Consider the following 16,356-nt stretch of genomic DNA (forward strand, 5'->3'; position numbering starts at 1 on the left):
TGGAAACATGCAGGAAGGAATAGACAATTGTGGTATCTTAAATATGCATAGACAAACTAAATCAGCTTTTTGAATTTACCCCTTATTTAACTTGGCAAATCAGTTAAGAACAAATTCTTATTTACAATGACGGCCTACCCCGGCTCTCCTAACAAAAAGTTGTTGAGTGTTGAGTGGATGTTATTGATTGCTTCATTTTTGCAAATCTTATAATAAAGTTGTTTTGAAGAATACTGTCTCTCCTTTCGGTTAGAATTACCACAACACACCCAAAGGATATTCAGACACAATGTAATTGAAATGGAAGAAGTTTGGAACCACCAAGATTCTTCCTAGAGCTGGCCGCCTGGCCAAACTGAGCAATCTAGTGTTCCTCTGTGGCGATGGGAGAACCTTCCTGAAGGATAACCATCACTGCAGCCCTACCCCAATCAGGCCTTTATGGTACAGTGGCCAGACAGAAGCCACTCCTCAATAGTTTGCCAAAAGGCACCTAAAGACTCTCAGACCATGAGAAACAAGATCCTCTGGTCTGATGAAACCAAGACTGAATTCTTTGGCCTGAATGCCAAGTGTTACGTCTGGAAGAAACCTGGCACCATCCCTACAGTGAAGCACGGTGTTGGAGGCATCATGCTGTGGGGATGTTTTTCAGCGGCAGGGACTGGGAGACGAGTCAGGATCGAGCAAAATATGAACAATGTAAAGTACAGAGAGTTCCTTGATGAAAACCTGCTCCAGAGTGCTCAAGACCTCAGACTGGGGCGAAGGTTCACCTTTCAACAGGACAATGACCCTAAGCACACAGCCAAGACAACGCAGGAGTGGCTTCGGGACAAGTCTCTGAATGTCCTTGAGTGGTGTCGTGTCTTTGGCTATGCCGGATTAAATGATATGACATGCTATTCTATAAAATCCTTTCTCTGTAATTAATATTACCTGATTGAGCTAATCATGTAAATGTAATTAACTAGAAAGTCGGGGCACCACAAAATAATATTTATAGAGCTGTTATTTTCCCGAATAAACGCTTAAAGACCTAGTAATTTTTTACATTAATAGCATTCAATAATAATTGTCACCTTATTTCAGTCTCATTTGAAAGTTGTAAATTCTTGGTTATCTTCACGAACCCTGGCTAACAAGTTGAATCAGCAATACAAAATTGGGTTTAATTATTTATTTACTAAATACCTAACTAATCACACAGAATTACATATACATAGAATGAATCATACCTTGATTACAAATTATGTCAAAGGAAAACGTCCCTAGCGGAAGGAACAGATGAAAAGGGGGCTGGGTTTGAGTGAAAGAGCGGGAAGACTGAAGAACAAAGAGAGAAGCGATGTCTCTATCGGGCCGTAGGCAGCTACTCTATCGTAAATACAGAATCTTATGCATTCTAAATTACCGGCCATTTGGAAAAGGAAAATGCAATAAATATTTACTCTTGAGCTGCGTAGATGGAAGGCCGTGTTGCCCAACAGAGTCCTTTGAAGAGTGTCTCTGGTGGTAAAGAACGGTACCAACACATCCTCCAAGAGCAACTTCTCCCAACCATCCAGGAACAGTTTGGTGACGAACAATGCCTTTTCCAGCATGATGGAGCACCTTGCCATAATGCAAAAGTGATAACTAAGTGGCTCGGGGAACAAAACATCGATATTTTGGGTCCATGGCCAGGAAACTCCACAGACCTTAATCCCATTGAGAACTTGTGGTCAATCCTCAAGAGGTGAGTGGACAAACAAAACCCCACAAATTCTGACAAACTCCAAGCATTGATTATGCAAGAATGGGCTTACCATCAGTCAGGATATGGCCCAGAAGTTAATTGACAGCATGCCATGGCAGATTGAAGAGGTCTTGAAAAAGAAGGGTCAACCTGCAAATATTGACTCGTTGCATCAACTTCATGTAATTGTCAATAGAAGCCTTTGACACTTATGAAATGCTTGTAATTATACTTCAGTATTCCATAGTAACATCTTACAAAACTATCTAAAGACACTGAAGCAGCAAACTTTGTGGAAATTAATATTTGTGTCATTTTCAAAACTTTTGGTCATGACTGTAGATCCTAACTGGCATACATAGGCGGCGCGTCAGTTTCAAGTTTGGGGAAGATCATTTTCACCTTAAAAATGCACCTTTATAATAAAATCATTACATGCATAATCGCATTTACGGTCACTTTTGAGAATAGTGTTTTCCTGCTAATTGATTGCATTTTGAAACATTTGCACTTACAGCCTACTGCCGTGTGTGCACTGCTGCGCTTATAATGTAAAGAAATAGCCTAATAGTTTATCAATCTTAAAAGCTAAACGTTCTGATCTGTTGCATCATCCTCATTGCTTTTAAAAATTGAATTTGACCGACACTATAGGTCAACTTTTGTACTATGGGGATAGGAGACTGACATAGACTAGTGCTTTTGCCGTTCGTTCCTACTCATCTTGTTGGCTGACGAAAAGTAAATGTGGACGGTTCTAAAATCTTCAATTTTTTTTTACATGGGAATTCGATAAGAGGGATGCGCGGAGTTGCATCCCCACGTCTTCACTTGTAGCCTACTTCAGAGCTCAGATGCCTGAGAGAAGAACCCGATCGTGTGACAGGCATTGGCTAATAAGAATTGAGATAACTGAGAGAGTCATGTGAGTGAGAGGTGCTTTTGAGTACTGCTGCCGGGAGAAGGGAATTCTAATTATTATATTCAGCCCAAGGGCACAATGGCAACTTTGGCCGCAAAATACATGTATGTTTTATGGGGCCTTACAGCCACACAAAGGGGATGCCGCCGGGAAAAAAATCGAGGCCTGGTGAAAATATTATCAGGTTTTTATCACATTGTGAATGAGAGACTGATGGAGTGTGTACAGCCTGCACAAAGAAAACAAAGCAAAGCTCATGCCTTTCATGTGACATTTTTCAAATCATCATTAGAGTGGCATCCTGCAGCTTTAGAATGTGTTAAAAATCAAAACATACAGGCCAACGTTTGTATCACAAGTAAAGTTTGCATAAATACCTCTAAATGAAGCATATAGGAGGACCTGTTTCTTTGTTAACCGCTCAACACAGAACAGCTGCATGTGTTCACTCCCTCAAATCGTTTGAAGAAAATATTTATATTTTATTCAGCTTTGTTCAATTGTATTATTCATACTATAAAATAATGCCACGGAATTCTAAGCAAATCTTGTCTGCTAAATGAACTAGTGTAACCCACAGCCATTTGGCATAGCCAGATCAGGGCCTTACACAAGGACAACTCAGAGTATGCTATTCTGTTCTTCTGAAATAGACTACATTTCCTTCATATCATGTTTCTTTAGACCAGTCTAAAATAAATAATGGATTTAATGTGATAGTGTAGGCTATATTACATGGATGTATTAAACTTTAAAAATGTAGATGTTCCATAGGTCTGCATCAGTGGCTTGTAGGCTATGCATTTAAGCCAGGAGATGCTAAACATGTTTAGGTTAATTAACGGTCAATTACCGTGAGACCGGCAGTTATTTGTTGGACAGTCACTAGCTTACAAAATGTCATGACCGCCACAGCCCTATCCACATTTGTGTCAAGTTGGCTGGATGTCCTTTGGGTGGTAGAACATTCTTGATACCCAACAGGAAACTGTTGAGCAGCATTGCATTTATTGACACAAATTGGTGCGCCTGGCACCTACTACCATACCCAATTCAAAAGTACATACAATCTGTTTCTTGCCCATTCACCCTCTGAATGACACACATACTGTACACAATCCATGTCTCAATTGTCTCAAGCCTTAAAAAGAGATAAGGGATCATAGCTTTCACCTGGATTCATCTGGTCAGTGTATGTAATTGAAAGAGCAGGTGTTCTAAATGTTTTGTACACTCAGTGGAGATCATACATATACAGGAAATTCACAAAGTATTCACACCCCTTGATTTTTCAGATTTTATTGAGTTACAGCCTGAATTCAAAATGTATTACATTGAGATGTTATGTCACTGGCCTGCACACAATACCTCATCATTTCAAAGTGGAATTCTGTTTTTCGCAAAAATGTTACAAATTATAAAAAAATATAAAAACTGAAATGTCTTGAGTCAATAAATATTCAACCCCATTGTTAAATAAGTTCAGAAGTAAACATTTGCTTAACAAGTCACATAAGTTGCATGGACTCACTCTGTCTGCAATAATAGTGTTAATCTCTGTACCCCACACATACAAATATCTGTAAAGTTCCTCAGTCAAGCACTGAATTTCAAACACAGATTCAACCACAAAGACCACGAAGGTTTTAAAATGTCTCGCAAAGAAGGGCACCTATTGGTAAATGTGTAGAAATTTAAAATACACATTTTTTTCTAAGAGTATATCAATACACCCAGTGACTACAAATATACAGGCGTCCTTCCTAACTCAGTTGCCGTAGAGGAAGAAAACTGCCCAGGTATTTTACCATGAAGCCAATGGTGACTTTAAAACAGTTACAGAGTTTAATGGCTGTTTTATTTATTTTACTTTTATTTAACTAGGCAAGTCAGTTAAGAACAAATTCTTATTTTCAATGACAGCCTAGGAACAGTGGGTTAACTGCCTGTTCAGGGGCAGAACGACAGACTTGTACCTTGTGAGCTCAGGGGTTTTGAACTTGCAACCTTCCGGTTACTAGTCCAACGCTCTAACCACTAGGTTACCCTGCCGCTGTGATGGGATAAAAACTGAGGATGTATCAACAACATTGTAAACTCAGCAAAAAAAAGAAACGTCCTCTCACTGTCAGCTGCATTTATTTTCAGTAATCTTAACATGTGTAAATATTTGTATGAACATAACAAGATTCAATAACTGAGACATAAACTGAACAAGTTCAACAGACATATGACTAACAGAAATGGAACAATGTGTCCCTGAACAAAGGGGGGGTCAAAATCAAAAGTAACAGTCAGTATCTGGTGTGGCCACCAGCTGCATTAAGTACTTCAGTGCATCTCCTCCTCATGGACTGCACCAGATTTGCCATTTCTTATTGTGAGATGTTACCCCACTCTTCCACCAAGGCACCTGCAAGTTCCTGGTCATTTCTGGGGGGAATGGCCCTAGCCCTCACCCTCCGATTCAAAAGGTCCCAGACGTGCTCAATGGGATTGAGAGCCGGGCTCTTCAATGGCCATGGCAGAACACTGACATTCCTGTCTTGCAGGAAATCATGCACAGAACGAGCAGTATGGCTGGCAAAATTGTAAGATTGTGTAATAATACTGTAATTGCATCAACTGGTAGTTTTATGCAACAGAATAGAGGGTTCTTATATCTCTATCGTGTCTGTGTGAACTGAACGTGGGCCTCTAGGAGATTTAACACTGACAGGAGATTTACGATGTCTTTGGGTGATACCGCATTCCAGAGTAGGAATTAATGTTTCTCTTCTATAAGGTACCAGGGAGAGATGGCTCGGGGCAAGGCCCTGGTTTCTACACAACGAGAATAGTTTTTACAGTTTTTTTGTCTGCTGTGAATTATAAGTATTTTTTATACAAATCTTATCTTATTATTTATTGTTATTTTATTGTGTTACTTCATTTTTTTTAAATGTTTTTTTTTAAACTTTACTTTAGTTTATTTAGTAAATATTTTTAAAATTGTTGGTTAAAGGCTTGTAAGTAAGCATTTCAGAGTAAGGTCTACACCTGTTGTATTCGGCGCATGTGACAAATAAATTTGATTTGATTTTGAAATCTACACTGGAGTTGCTTACTAAGGAGACAGTGAATGTTCCTGAGTGGCAGAGTTGCAGTTTGACAGACTTCAATCTGCTTGAAAATCTATGTCAAGACCTGAAAATAGCTGTCTATCTATGATCAACAACCAATTTGACAGAATTTTCAAAATACCTTTGCTATGTTAAAACTGTCAAAGAAAGAGAGAGACAGACAGAGAAAAGCCCACTATTTTACCAAGCCTGCTTCTGTATACAGCTGTTGGTATAGCTGAATGAGGGTAGGTAGGGGGTAAACAACGTGGTCAATTCAATCCTAAAGACCTAGTCATGATTCCTGCTTTTTCATAGACCCTGTAACCAAAATACAGGCGTGTCTAGGCTTCCTGCCCTCCACTCTTTATCTCTGCTCCCCTCTTCACCCCCTTCTTTTTCGTTATATCTTTCACTCCCTCTCTCCATTTAACAGTCATGTATGTTATGGTAAAAGTTGTTACCTTTGAGGCTCATTCCAGACCGGAAGCATCTGCTGAGACGACAGGAAGGACAGTTCTTCCTCCTCAGCTTGTCGATGGTGCAGTCGTTACGGCTGGCGCACAGGTGATTCTGCTTACCTGGGGAGACAATAACAAACAAGGCTGCTTCAGGTGATTCTGCTTACCTGGGGAGTCAATAACAAACAAGGCTGCTTCAGGGGAATTGGGTATCCCATTTCCTGTGTGTGTGCAAGGGTGTTTTTGTTTTTACTATCGTTGTAGGGACCAGACGCGCTCACAAGGATGGTAAAACAAGGAGTGGGGACATTTCTCCAGTCCCCACAGGGGAAAAGGCCATTTTAGGCTTAGGGGTTAGGTTTATGAGTTAGGGTTAGGGGTTAGGGAAAATAGGATTTTGAATGGGAATCAATTGTTTGTTCCCCAAGAGGATAGTAAGACAAACTTACAGTATGTGTGCGAGTGTATGTGTATGGCATGTGTGCGTGCCGTGTTTGGTGTGCATGTGTGTCGTGTTTGATATGTGTGTGTGTATGTGCGTGCATGAGTGTGTGTGTGGCTCACTCTCTGCGGCCCTCTTGAAGAACACCTTGCAGCTCCCACAGGTAACAGCTCCATAGTGACAGCCTGACGCCTCGTCTCCACATACCTTACACACCCTCCGGTCTGAGAAATACACCCTCACTGGCAACATATCCTCACATCTGAAACACACACGCACATCTGTAAACACACAACACACACCTAACACTCCTTCAGATCTTATATATACACCTCATAACCACACACACACACGCCTGAAAACACACAACACACCTAACGCTCGTTTAGATCTTACAGATACACCCTCACTTCTGAAAAGCACCTACCTGACTAGCTGCCTATACCTGCCTATCTGCCTATACCTGCCTATTGATGATTTGGATTGAGTCATTATGATTCTTTTTCATTCATTTAGCAGCAGAATCTGTTTACCAGATTTGGTGTGGAATACGGTCTCAGGTCGACTTTACACTACATTTGAGGTATGAAGTCTGACAAATGTTACATTTTAAGTTAGCCAGCTATCCTTTTTGAAGGGTGACTGGACTTTCTGGTTTGGTCGTGTTTTAGATTTGGTTAATAAAAAAATGCTAGTGGATTCAAACAAGTTGGTTTCGGGGTGTGGTTTGATGTGGGTGTTTTGTGTGTTCACAGGTGGAAAAGTTAGCCATATAATTTAGCAAATTTGCTTCAGCCAGCTGGTGTACGACCGTGACAAAGTTGGTTTGACATTAGGTAGCATATCTAGAGTGCATTTTGAAAGTTTTCAGACCCCTTAATTTTTCCCACATTTTATTACATTACAGCCTTATTCTAAATATTATTATTTTTTCTCTCTCATCAACCTACACACAATACCCCATAATAAGAAAGCAAAAACAGTTCTTTTTTTTTGCAAATGTATAAAAAATCAAAAAACTGAAATATCACATTTACATAAGTATTCAGACCCTTTACTCAGTACTTTGTTGAAGCACCTTTGGCAGCGATTGCATCCTTGAGTCTTCTTGGGTATGACGCTACAAGCTTGGCACACTTGTATTTGGGATATTCAAAGACCTGTCCCGAAGCCACTCCTGCGTTTTCTTGGCTGTGTGCTTAGTCATTGTCCTGTTGGAAGGTGAACCGTCACCCCAGTCTGAGGTCCTGAGTGCTCTGGAGAAGGTTTTCATCAAAGATCTCTCTGTACTTTGCTAAGTCAATCTTTCCCTCAATCCTGACTAGTCTCCCAGTCCCTGCCACTTACAAACATCCCCATAGAATGATGCTGCCGCAACCTTGCTTCACCGTTGGGATGGTATTGGCCAGGTGAGGAGTGGTGCCTAGTTTCCTCCAGACGTGACGCTTGGCATTCAGGTCAAAGAGTTCAATATTGGCTTTCATCAGATCAGAGAACCAGCGGGCTGTCATGTGCCTTTTACTGAGGAGTGGCTTCCGTCGGCCACTCTCCCATAAACGCCTGATTGGTGGAGTGCTGCAGAGATGGTTGTCTTTCTGGAAGGAATCTCCACAGAAGAAATCTGGAGCTCTGTCAGAGTGACCATCGGGTTCTGGGTCACCTACCTGACCAAGTCACTTCCTCCCTAATTGTTCAGTTTGGCCGGGTGGCCAGCTCTAGGAAGAGTCTTGGTGGTTCCAAATGACTTCCATTTAAGAATGATGGAGGCCACTGTGTTCTTGGGGACCTTTAATGCTGCAGACATTTTTTGGTACCCTTGCTCAGATCTGTGCCTGGACACAATCATGTCTCGGACCTCTACGGACAATTCCTTCGGCCTCATGGCTTGGTTTTTGCTCTGACATGCACTGTCAACTGTGGGAGCTTATTTAGACAGGTGTGTGCCCTTCCTATCATGTCCAATCAATTGAACCTGAGCTCAAATTCGAGTCTCATAGCAAAGGGTCTGAATACTTATGTAATAAGGTGTAATAAGGTATTTTTTGTAATATTTTTGTAATAAATTTGCTAAAATTGATTTTAAAAAACAGTCATTGCCTTTTCATTATGGGGTATGGTGTGTACAGTGATGAGGAAAAATGTTGTTCAATCAATTTTAGAATAAGGCTGTAACGTAACAAAATGTGGAAAAGGTGATGTGGTCTGAATAATTTCCGAATGCACTGTATAAATTAAATGGTCCTTGAATGTGAATTAATTCAACTTGATTAATATCCACTACTAGACATTTGACTGACCCATTACCCCACAGCCTTGGCATTAAGTGTGATATTATTATTAACGGGGGCACAACTTACACTGGGGACAGGGGAATGTCCCCCCAACCCCCACAATCAGAAATAGCATTTTCGTGGTTTATAATGGAAATGTGATACTAAACGGGGCAACAGTGTGCTTTAGGACCAGTCGGACGCCACCGAGCGGTCGAGGAGGCTGTATGGAGTGCTTATCAGACTGAAGAAAATACAAATACAGTACCATTCAAAAGTTTGGGGTCACTTAGAAATGTCTTTGAAAGAAAAGCACTTTTTTTTTTGTCCATTGATAACATAAAATTGATCAGAAATACAGTGTAGACATTGTTAATGTTGTAAATGACTATTGTAGCTGGAAATGGCTGATTTTTAATGGAATATCTACATAGGCGTACAGAGGCCCATTATCAGCAACCATCACTCTTGTGTTCCAATGACACTGTGTGTTAGCTAATCCAAGTTTAGCATTTTAAAAGGCTAATTGATCATTAGAAAACCCTTTTGCAATTATGTTAGCACAGTTGAAAACTGTTGTCCTGATTAAAGAAGCAATAAAACTGTCCATCTTTAAACTAGTTCTGGAGCATCAGCATTTGTTGGTTCGAGTACAGGCTCAAAATTGCCAGAAACAAAGACTTTCCTTCTGAAACTTGTCAGTCTATTCTTGTTCTGAGAAATTAAGGCTATTCCATGCAAGAAATTGCCAAGAAACTGCAAATCGCATACATCGCTGTGTACTACTCCCTTCACAGAACAGCGCAAACTGGCTCTAACCACAATAGAAAGAGGAGTGGGAGGCCCCGGTGAACAACTGAGCAAGAGGACAAGTACATTAGAGTTGCTGGTCTTCTAGGCAGAGTTACAAAGAAAAAGCCATATCTCAGACTGGCCAATAAAAATGTAATATTAAGATGGGCATAAGAACATTTACAATGGACTGAGGAACTCTGCCTAGAAGGCCAGCATCTCGGAGTCGCCTCTTCACTGTTGACGTTCAGACTGGTGTTTTGCAGGTACTAGTAAATGAAGCTACCAGTTGAGGTCCTGTGAGGTGTCTGTTTCTCAAACTAAACACTCTAATGTAATAAACTTATTGTCAAAAGGTGTCGTAAGAAGTGGACCAAGGTGCAGCTAGGTGAGCGTACATATTCCTTTTATTAGATAAATGTCGCCAACAAAAACAATAAACAAAACAAAACGACCGTGAAGCTTAACAGGGCTATGATGCCTCTAACAAAGTTAACTACCCACCCTGAAAGGAGGGAAAAAGGGGAATCTAAGTATGATTCCCAATCAGAGACAACGATAGACACCTGTCCCTGATTGAGAACCATACCCAGCCAAAACATAGAAATAAAGAAACATAGAAAACAAAACATAGAATGCCCACCCCACATCACAACCTGACCTAACCAAATAGATAAATAAAACTGCTCTCTTAAGTTAGGTTGTGACACTTATCCTCTGCAGCAGCGGTAACTCTGGGTAATCCTTTCCTGTGATGGTCCTCATGAGATCCAGTTTCATCATAGGGCTTGATGGTTTTCGCGACTGCACTTGAAGAAACTTTCAAAGTTCTTGAAATGTTCCGTATTGACTGACCTTTATGTCTTATAGCAATGATGGATTGTCGTTTCTCTTTGCTTATTTGAGCTGTTCTTGCCATAATATGGACTTGGTCTTTTACCAAATAGGGCTATCTTCTGTATACCACCTAGGGTTGCAAAGGGTCGGAAACGTTCCGGTAAATTTCCAGAAATTTTCCATGGGAAGTTAAGCCCTGGAATTTGGGGAATTTTGCTTTAATTTCATCAAAAAATGTTAGCTTAATAACAGTGAACCTTTTTTGTGGGATACACACAAGGCAATTCTAGGTCTTGCGGCATATTTTGGTTAATTCTCCCCAATTCTCCCAATTCAATGGAATTGCAACCCTCTGCATGCACAGTGCACTCTTCCATCACATGTACAGCTGATTCTCAAGATCTTGCACACTAATGTGATGCTTTTCGAGCCTACACTGCTACACTGTCTGAGCCAAGGACTACATGCTTTCCGGTATATTTTGATTACAATACTGGGTGGGGTGAATATATTTTATATGACATACATGATTTTTTTGTTAACTAGAAAATAGTAGCCTACAGCAAAGTGTGTTTAAATAATCTCTAACTTGATAACAATTTATAATCTTTACAAGAAACTGCCACGGGCACTATCTAATATGTGGAGACATTTCAATGCAGCTAAAGTAGAAGGAAAAGCAGTGTACATTTGCAAATACTGTGCCAAATCATATGTGAAGAACGCAACAAAGATCCAGAATCATCTGGCCAAGTGCATAAAGTTCCCTCAGCGCTCACAGCAAGCAACCTTTGACAAAAGTCCCTCTATTTCTATTCGAGGTGAAAATAATAAATCAGATACCTTATCGATAGCAACAGCTCATGTACCTCCTGGAATCAGAAGTTTTTCTGACTCAGCGGATATTCTGATGAATATCTTGCTCGAGCTGTGTATGCAACTGGTTCACCTCTGATGTTCACAGGCAATGTGTCTTGAAATAGATTTTTGAATGTTCTTTGCCCAGCATACACCACTCCGACCAGACATGCTTTATCTACTAATTTGCTGGATGCAGAGTTCAAACAGGGTTCAAGTGAAGGCCAAGAAAATCATAGAGAAAGCAGACTGTATTGCAATCATCTCTGATGTGTGGTCGAATGTTTGTGGGCAAGGAATAATTAACTACATAATCTCCACCCCTCAACCAGTATTCTACAAGAGCACAAGCACAAGCGATAACAGACACACCAGTCTCTACATTGCAGATGAGCTGAAGGCAGTTATCATGACCTTGGACCACAGATGGTATCTGCACTGGTGACAGACAATGCTGCGAACATGAAGGCTGCTTGTTCTAAAGTGGAGGAGTCCAACCCTCACATCACACCCATTGGCTATGCTGCTCATGCATTGAATCTGCTCCTCAAGGACATTGTGGCACTGAAAACAATGGATACACTCTGCAAGAGAGCCAAGGAAATGGTTAGGTATGTGAATGGTCATCAAGTTATAGCAGCAATCTACCTCACCAAGTAAAGTGAGAAAGAATAAGAGCTCCACGTTGAAGCTGCCAAATAATACCCATTCGGAGTCTCCTGGAGGGGAAGGAGTCTCTCCAAGAAATGGCCATGTCAAAGTCTGCGGATATGGACAGCCGCATCAAGAGGATCCTCCTGGGTGATGTATATTGGGAGAGAGTGGTAAGCAGCCTGAAACCTATAGCAGTAGCCATTGCACGGATTGAGGGAGACAACGTCATCCTGTCTGATGTTCAGACTCTGCTTGCAGATGTAAGAGAATAAATCTGTACTGCCCTGCCCACTTCACTGTTGCTCCAAACAGAGGAAACTGCAGTTCTGAAATACATCAAAAAGCGTGAAGACTTATGCCTGAAGCCCATACACGCCGCAGCGTACATGTTGGACTGCTAGCAGGATCACCCTGTCTGGTGCAGAGATCCACAAGGCCTATGGTGTCATCAATACCATGTCTTGCCACCTGGATGAGGCCAAGGTTCTTGGCAGTCTGGCGAAGTACACTTCCAAGCAAGGGCTTTGGGATGGAGATGCAATATGGCAGTCGTGCCAACATATCTCATCAGCCACCTGGTGGAAGGGACTTTGTGGATTTGAGGCTCTTTCCCCTGTTGCTTCCATTATCCTCCAAATCCCACCAACATCAGCTGCCTCAGAGCGCAACTGGTCCTTGTTTGGGAACACACACACACCAAAGCACGCAACAGGCTGACCAATACAAGGGTTGAAAAATTGGTGGCCATCCGGGCAAATTTAAGGCTTTTTGAGCCTGACCACAAGCCATCCTCAACAAAGTTGGAAAGTGACAGTGAATATGAGGCCCCAGAGTCTGATATTCAAGAGGTGGACATTGAGGAGGTCCAGAGCGAAAACATGGAAGCCTGAGAGGAAAACAACCAAAGCTTTAGTTTCTAGACTATAATTTTACAGATGCATGTTGAAAACATTTTTGGAAGATGCGATGGATCATTGGGGATCATTCAATATTCCCTTTCTTTTGTTGAAAATTATCCCATGTGCAGAGTCAACTCATTTAATAAAAGTTCAATTCGAGACAAAATTGTTTTTTCTTTCTATTGGAAATATTTAATCATTTTCAATTCTGTCTATTTATGATAAGGTTAAAGGTTTATGTTTCTGTCTCCATATGATATGGTAAATATATCCAATGCAGAAAACATCTACATTTAAATGGTATTAATATTAATTTGCATTTCCGTTAATTCCCCTATATTCTGGTTAATTCCCACGGAAAGTTTCCACCTCAGAATATTCCCCAGAATGTGCAACCCTAATACCACCCCTAACTTGTCACAACACAACTGATTGCCTCAAACGCATTTAAGAGTAAAGAAATTCCACAAATTAACTTTAACAAGGCACACCTGTTAATTGAAATGCATTTCAGGTGACTACCTCATGAAGCTGGTTAAGAGACTGCCAAGAGTGTGCAAAGCTGTCATCAAGGCAGAGGGTGGCTACTTTGAAGAATCTCAAATATATTTTGTTTTGTTTAACACTTTTTTGGTTACTACATGATTCCATATGCGTTATTTCATAGTTTTGATTTGTTGTGTGGAATTGTTATATTTACTTGTTAGATATTGCTGCACAGTCAGAACTAGAAGCACAAGCATTTTGCTACACTCACAATAACATCTGCTAAAAATGTGTAATACAATTTGATTCCAAACTTTTGACTGGTACTGTATATTATGTCCCAAAGCTGTGCCCCTGATTATTAAAGCTGCAATATGTCACTTTTGGGGCAGCCTGACCAAATTCACATAGAAATGTGAGTAATAGATCTGTCATTCTCATTGAAAGCATGTCGAAGAAGCAGTATATCTGTTCTATATGCGCTGTTTCTATACTTCCCATGCTTAAGTTTTTTTTTTTTGCGTCTTTTACTTTCGGCTTGTAGCAGAAAATACAATATGTTTGCTTATGGAAAATATATTTCACAGATCTTTAAATGGAACAATGACTTTCTACATTATACTTGCTTGTTTTGGTCACATTAACTGAAATTAGGCAAACTATTAGAATTTCAGCAACCAGGAAATGGCTTAGTGATTTCTGCATAGTGCATTATTAAGTGGTGAGTGTTGCCAAATGTCCTACTGGGCCGGCGGATTGAGACTAAATACATTACACCTGGTTAGTTGAAGGCCAGCGGATAGTTGACTGGAAGCCTATTACTCTAATACCCCTTAAGTAAACACTGGTTAGGAAGTAAACAGTTGTGTCAGGGGCAGACCCACTGGTGGATAGTAGTCACTAGACGGCCATGCTGAAAAAGACAGCTGCAGTCTGTCCTCTCCAGCAAGGGGATATTGTAGTGAGTCTCTGAGGCAGCTGGTGAAGGGAATTAGGTCACATGTTAAAATGGATATTCACTAACATGCTTACCACACCAATCCCGTCGCGTGCACGAGCGTTGCAAAATATATTTACGCACACGTTATTCAATCATTGCACCCAACACTGCTCGCGCTCGTCAACGAACGTCTGCATAGCCAGGCGCTAAAATAGAACTTGGTTCTATTTGTGACGCTTGACGTGCTTTAAGTCCCACCTCTCCCATCTCCTCATTGGTTTTTAGGAGCATATACCCATGTGTCATCTCCTCATTGGTTTTTAGGAACATATACCCACGTGGGTGATTGAAAGATGAACTGAGGTCCACACTCTCGTCCAGTTGGTGGTGGTAATGCACCTTAAAGTTGGTTGCCAACTGCCATATAAAGTACAAAGAAGAAGAAAAAGAAGTCTGAAGTAGGATAGATTACTAGAAACTAACTGTGTTTACCCTTTTATTGTTGGATTAGTTGTCGGAGTGGAGGACCTTGTGCATTCCAAATAAAATAACAACCCAATGGTTATATTCCAGGACAAATTAGCTAGCAACAGCAAGCTAGCTAGCTATTGCCATACATGTAATTATTTTCCAAATTAATATAGTTGGTTCAGAGTTTGTTTTGATATTTCAACTTGTGTGTCCTGATCGTGCCTGGTGTGTGGTGGACAAAATCAACATGTGCGTGATAGGGCATGTGGACACACGTGTGCTTGTGGTCTGGTCAGAATGTTTTTGTTTTTTTACCCTTATTTTACCAGGTGGCAGGACACATAGCAGGACACATGGCATGACATAGTGAATATGGTGCCATCCAGAAGCATCACAACACTTAACTCTACATAATACTGTCATAACAATATAACAGATGGCATTACAACTATTATTGAAATTGACAGATTATAAAAACTGTTGTTTTGTTATGATGACACAAACATAGTTAGAGAAGCTACATTGATGTTCCTCTGGCCCGCTTGGTATTATGGGAAACAAACAAACAATTTAAATAAAATGTCTTATAAAGAGTATATCTACCTCAAACTGGGGTCAGCACCCATCCATCCAGAACTATCCTTCTTGATACCGGAATGATACACTTGGAGACCCCTTTCACCCATCATCACACTTTGGTAACTTTGCGCCTGGACATGAAACTCCTGTGGCATCCCAGAGTCATAGTCCGTATAGTTAACCCCAGGGAACGAGGTACAGGGAAAGGGTTTACGTGCTCCACGAGACATGCAATTTCCGTTGTCACAATATTTACAGAACCAAGATCCATCCGCCACGGGACAGGGTCCCTCATGCCCTGGTTCGATTTTGATGTTACGGCTGCTGGTTTGGTAATTGACTGCCGATGTGTCCGGAAAGTCCCTACCAAACAGCAGGGCTGGGGGGTCTTTACGTAATGGAGAATTTAAAGGTAACAGTTCGTCAAACTGAGAGGGCACTGCGTTACCGTTATCCAGATTCACGAACATGTCCGAGTTTTTACGGAGACCTTGGGCCATCTCCAAATCGTGCGTAGGCCTTGTCACGTTCCATTCGCAGTCCCTTTCGCGCTCCAGAGTTTGTAAAAAACCCAAGTCATTTTGTCCACAAATGTCTTGATTTACTTCGAATGGTGGCCCATTTGATATAATTATCGTTTTCCTCGACATCTGGGTGGTTAATGAGGTCAAACTGGCGCCAGCTCCAAAATCCTCCGAGACGGAGAAACGGTTTCCGTAATTTGGGCCGCTGTCTGCAGAGAACGGAATGTCGCCCCGTCCATTATCCACTATCTCGTTAAACTGCGAACTCAAACCTAAAAACACAGGCACCGCGTCACTTAATTCATTGGCTGTATGTGATTTATTTGTGCCACTCTGCATTGTTGTTTTGATTCCGTCACAGACGCGCACGGTTCTAAACAAA

The 16,356-nt window shown here is 41.0% G+C and overlaps 1 protein-coding gene across 2 annotated transcripts in view; it reads right to left on the reverse strand.

Annotated features, from left to right (window-relative positions):
- LOC135526682 (androgen receptor-like) overlaps positions 1-16,313 on the reverse strand; it is a 30,107-nt gene extending 13,794 nt beyond the window's left edge. For both annotated transcript variants that reach the window (XM_064955237.1, XM_064955236.1), the window contains exons 1-3: positions 15,475-16,313; positions 6,787-6,926; positions 6,226-6,342 (exon numbers count right to left, since the gene is read on the reverse strand). In XM_064955237.1, coding sequence (XP_064811309.1) covers positions 6,226-6,342; positions 6,787-6,926; positions 15,475-16,313 — 1,096 coding nt within the window. The remainder of the gene's footprint in view (positions 1-6,225; positions 6,343-6,786; positions 6,927-15,474) is intronic.
- Between the last annotated feature and the right edge of the window lie 43 nt (positions 16,314-16,356).

Source organism: Oncorhynchus masou, chromosome 32 (genome assembly GCF_036934945.1).
Source record: "Oncorhynchus masou masou isolate Uvic2021 chromosome 32, UVic_Omas_1.1, whole genome shotgun sequence".
Classification (NCBI taxonomy): domain Eukaryota; kingdom Metazoa; phylum Chordata; class Actinopteri; order Salmoniformes; family Salmonidae; genus Oncorhynchus; species Oncorhynchus masou.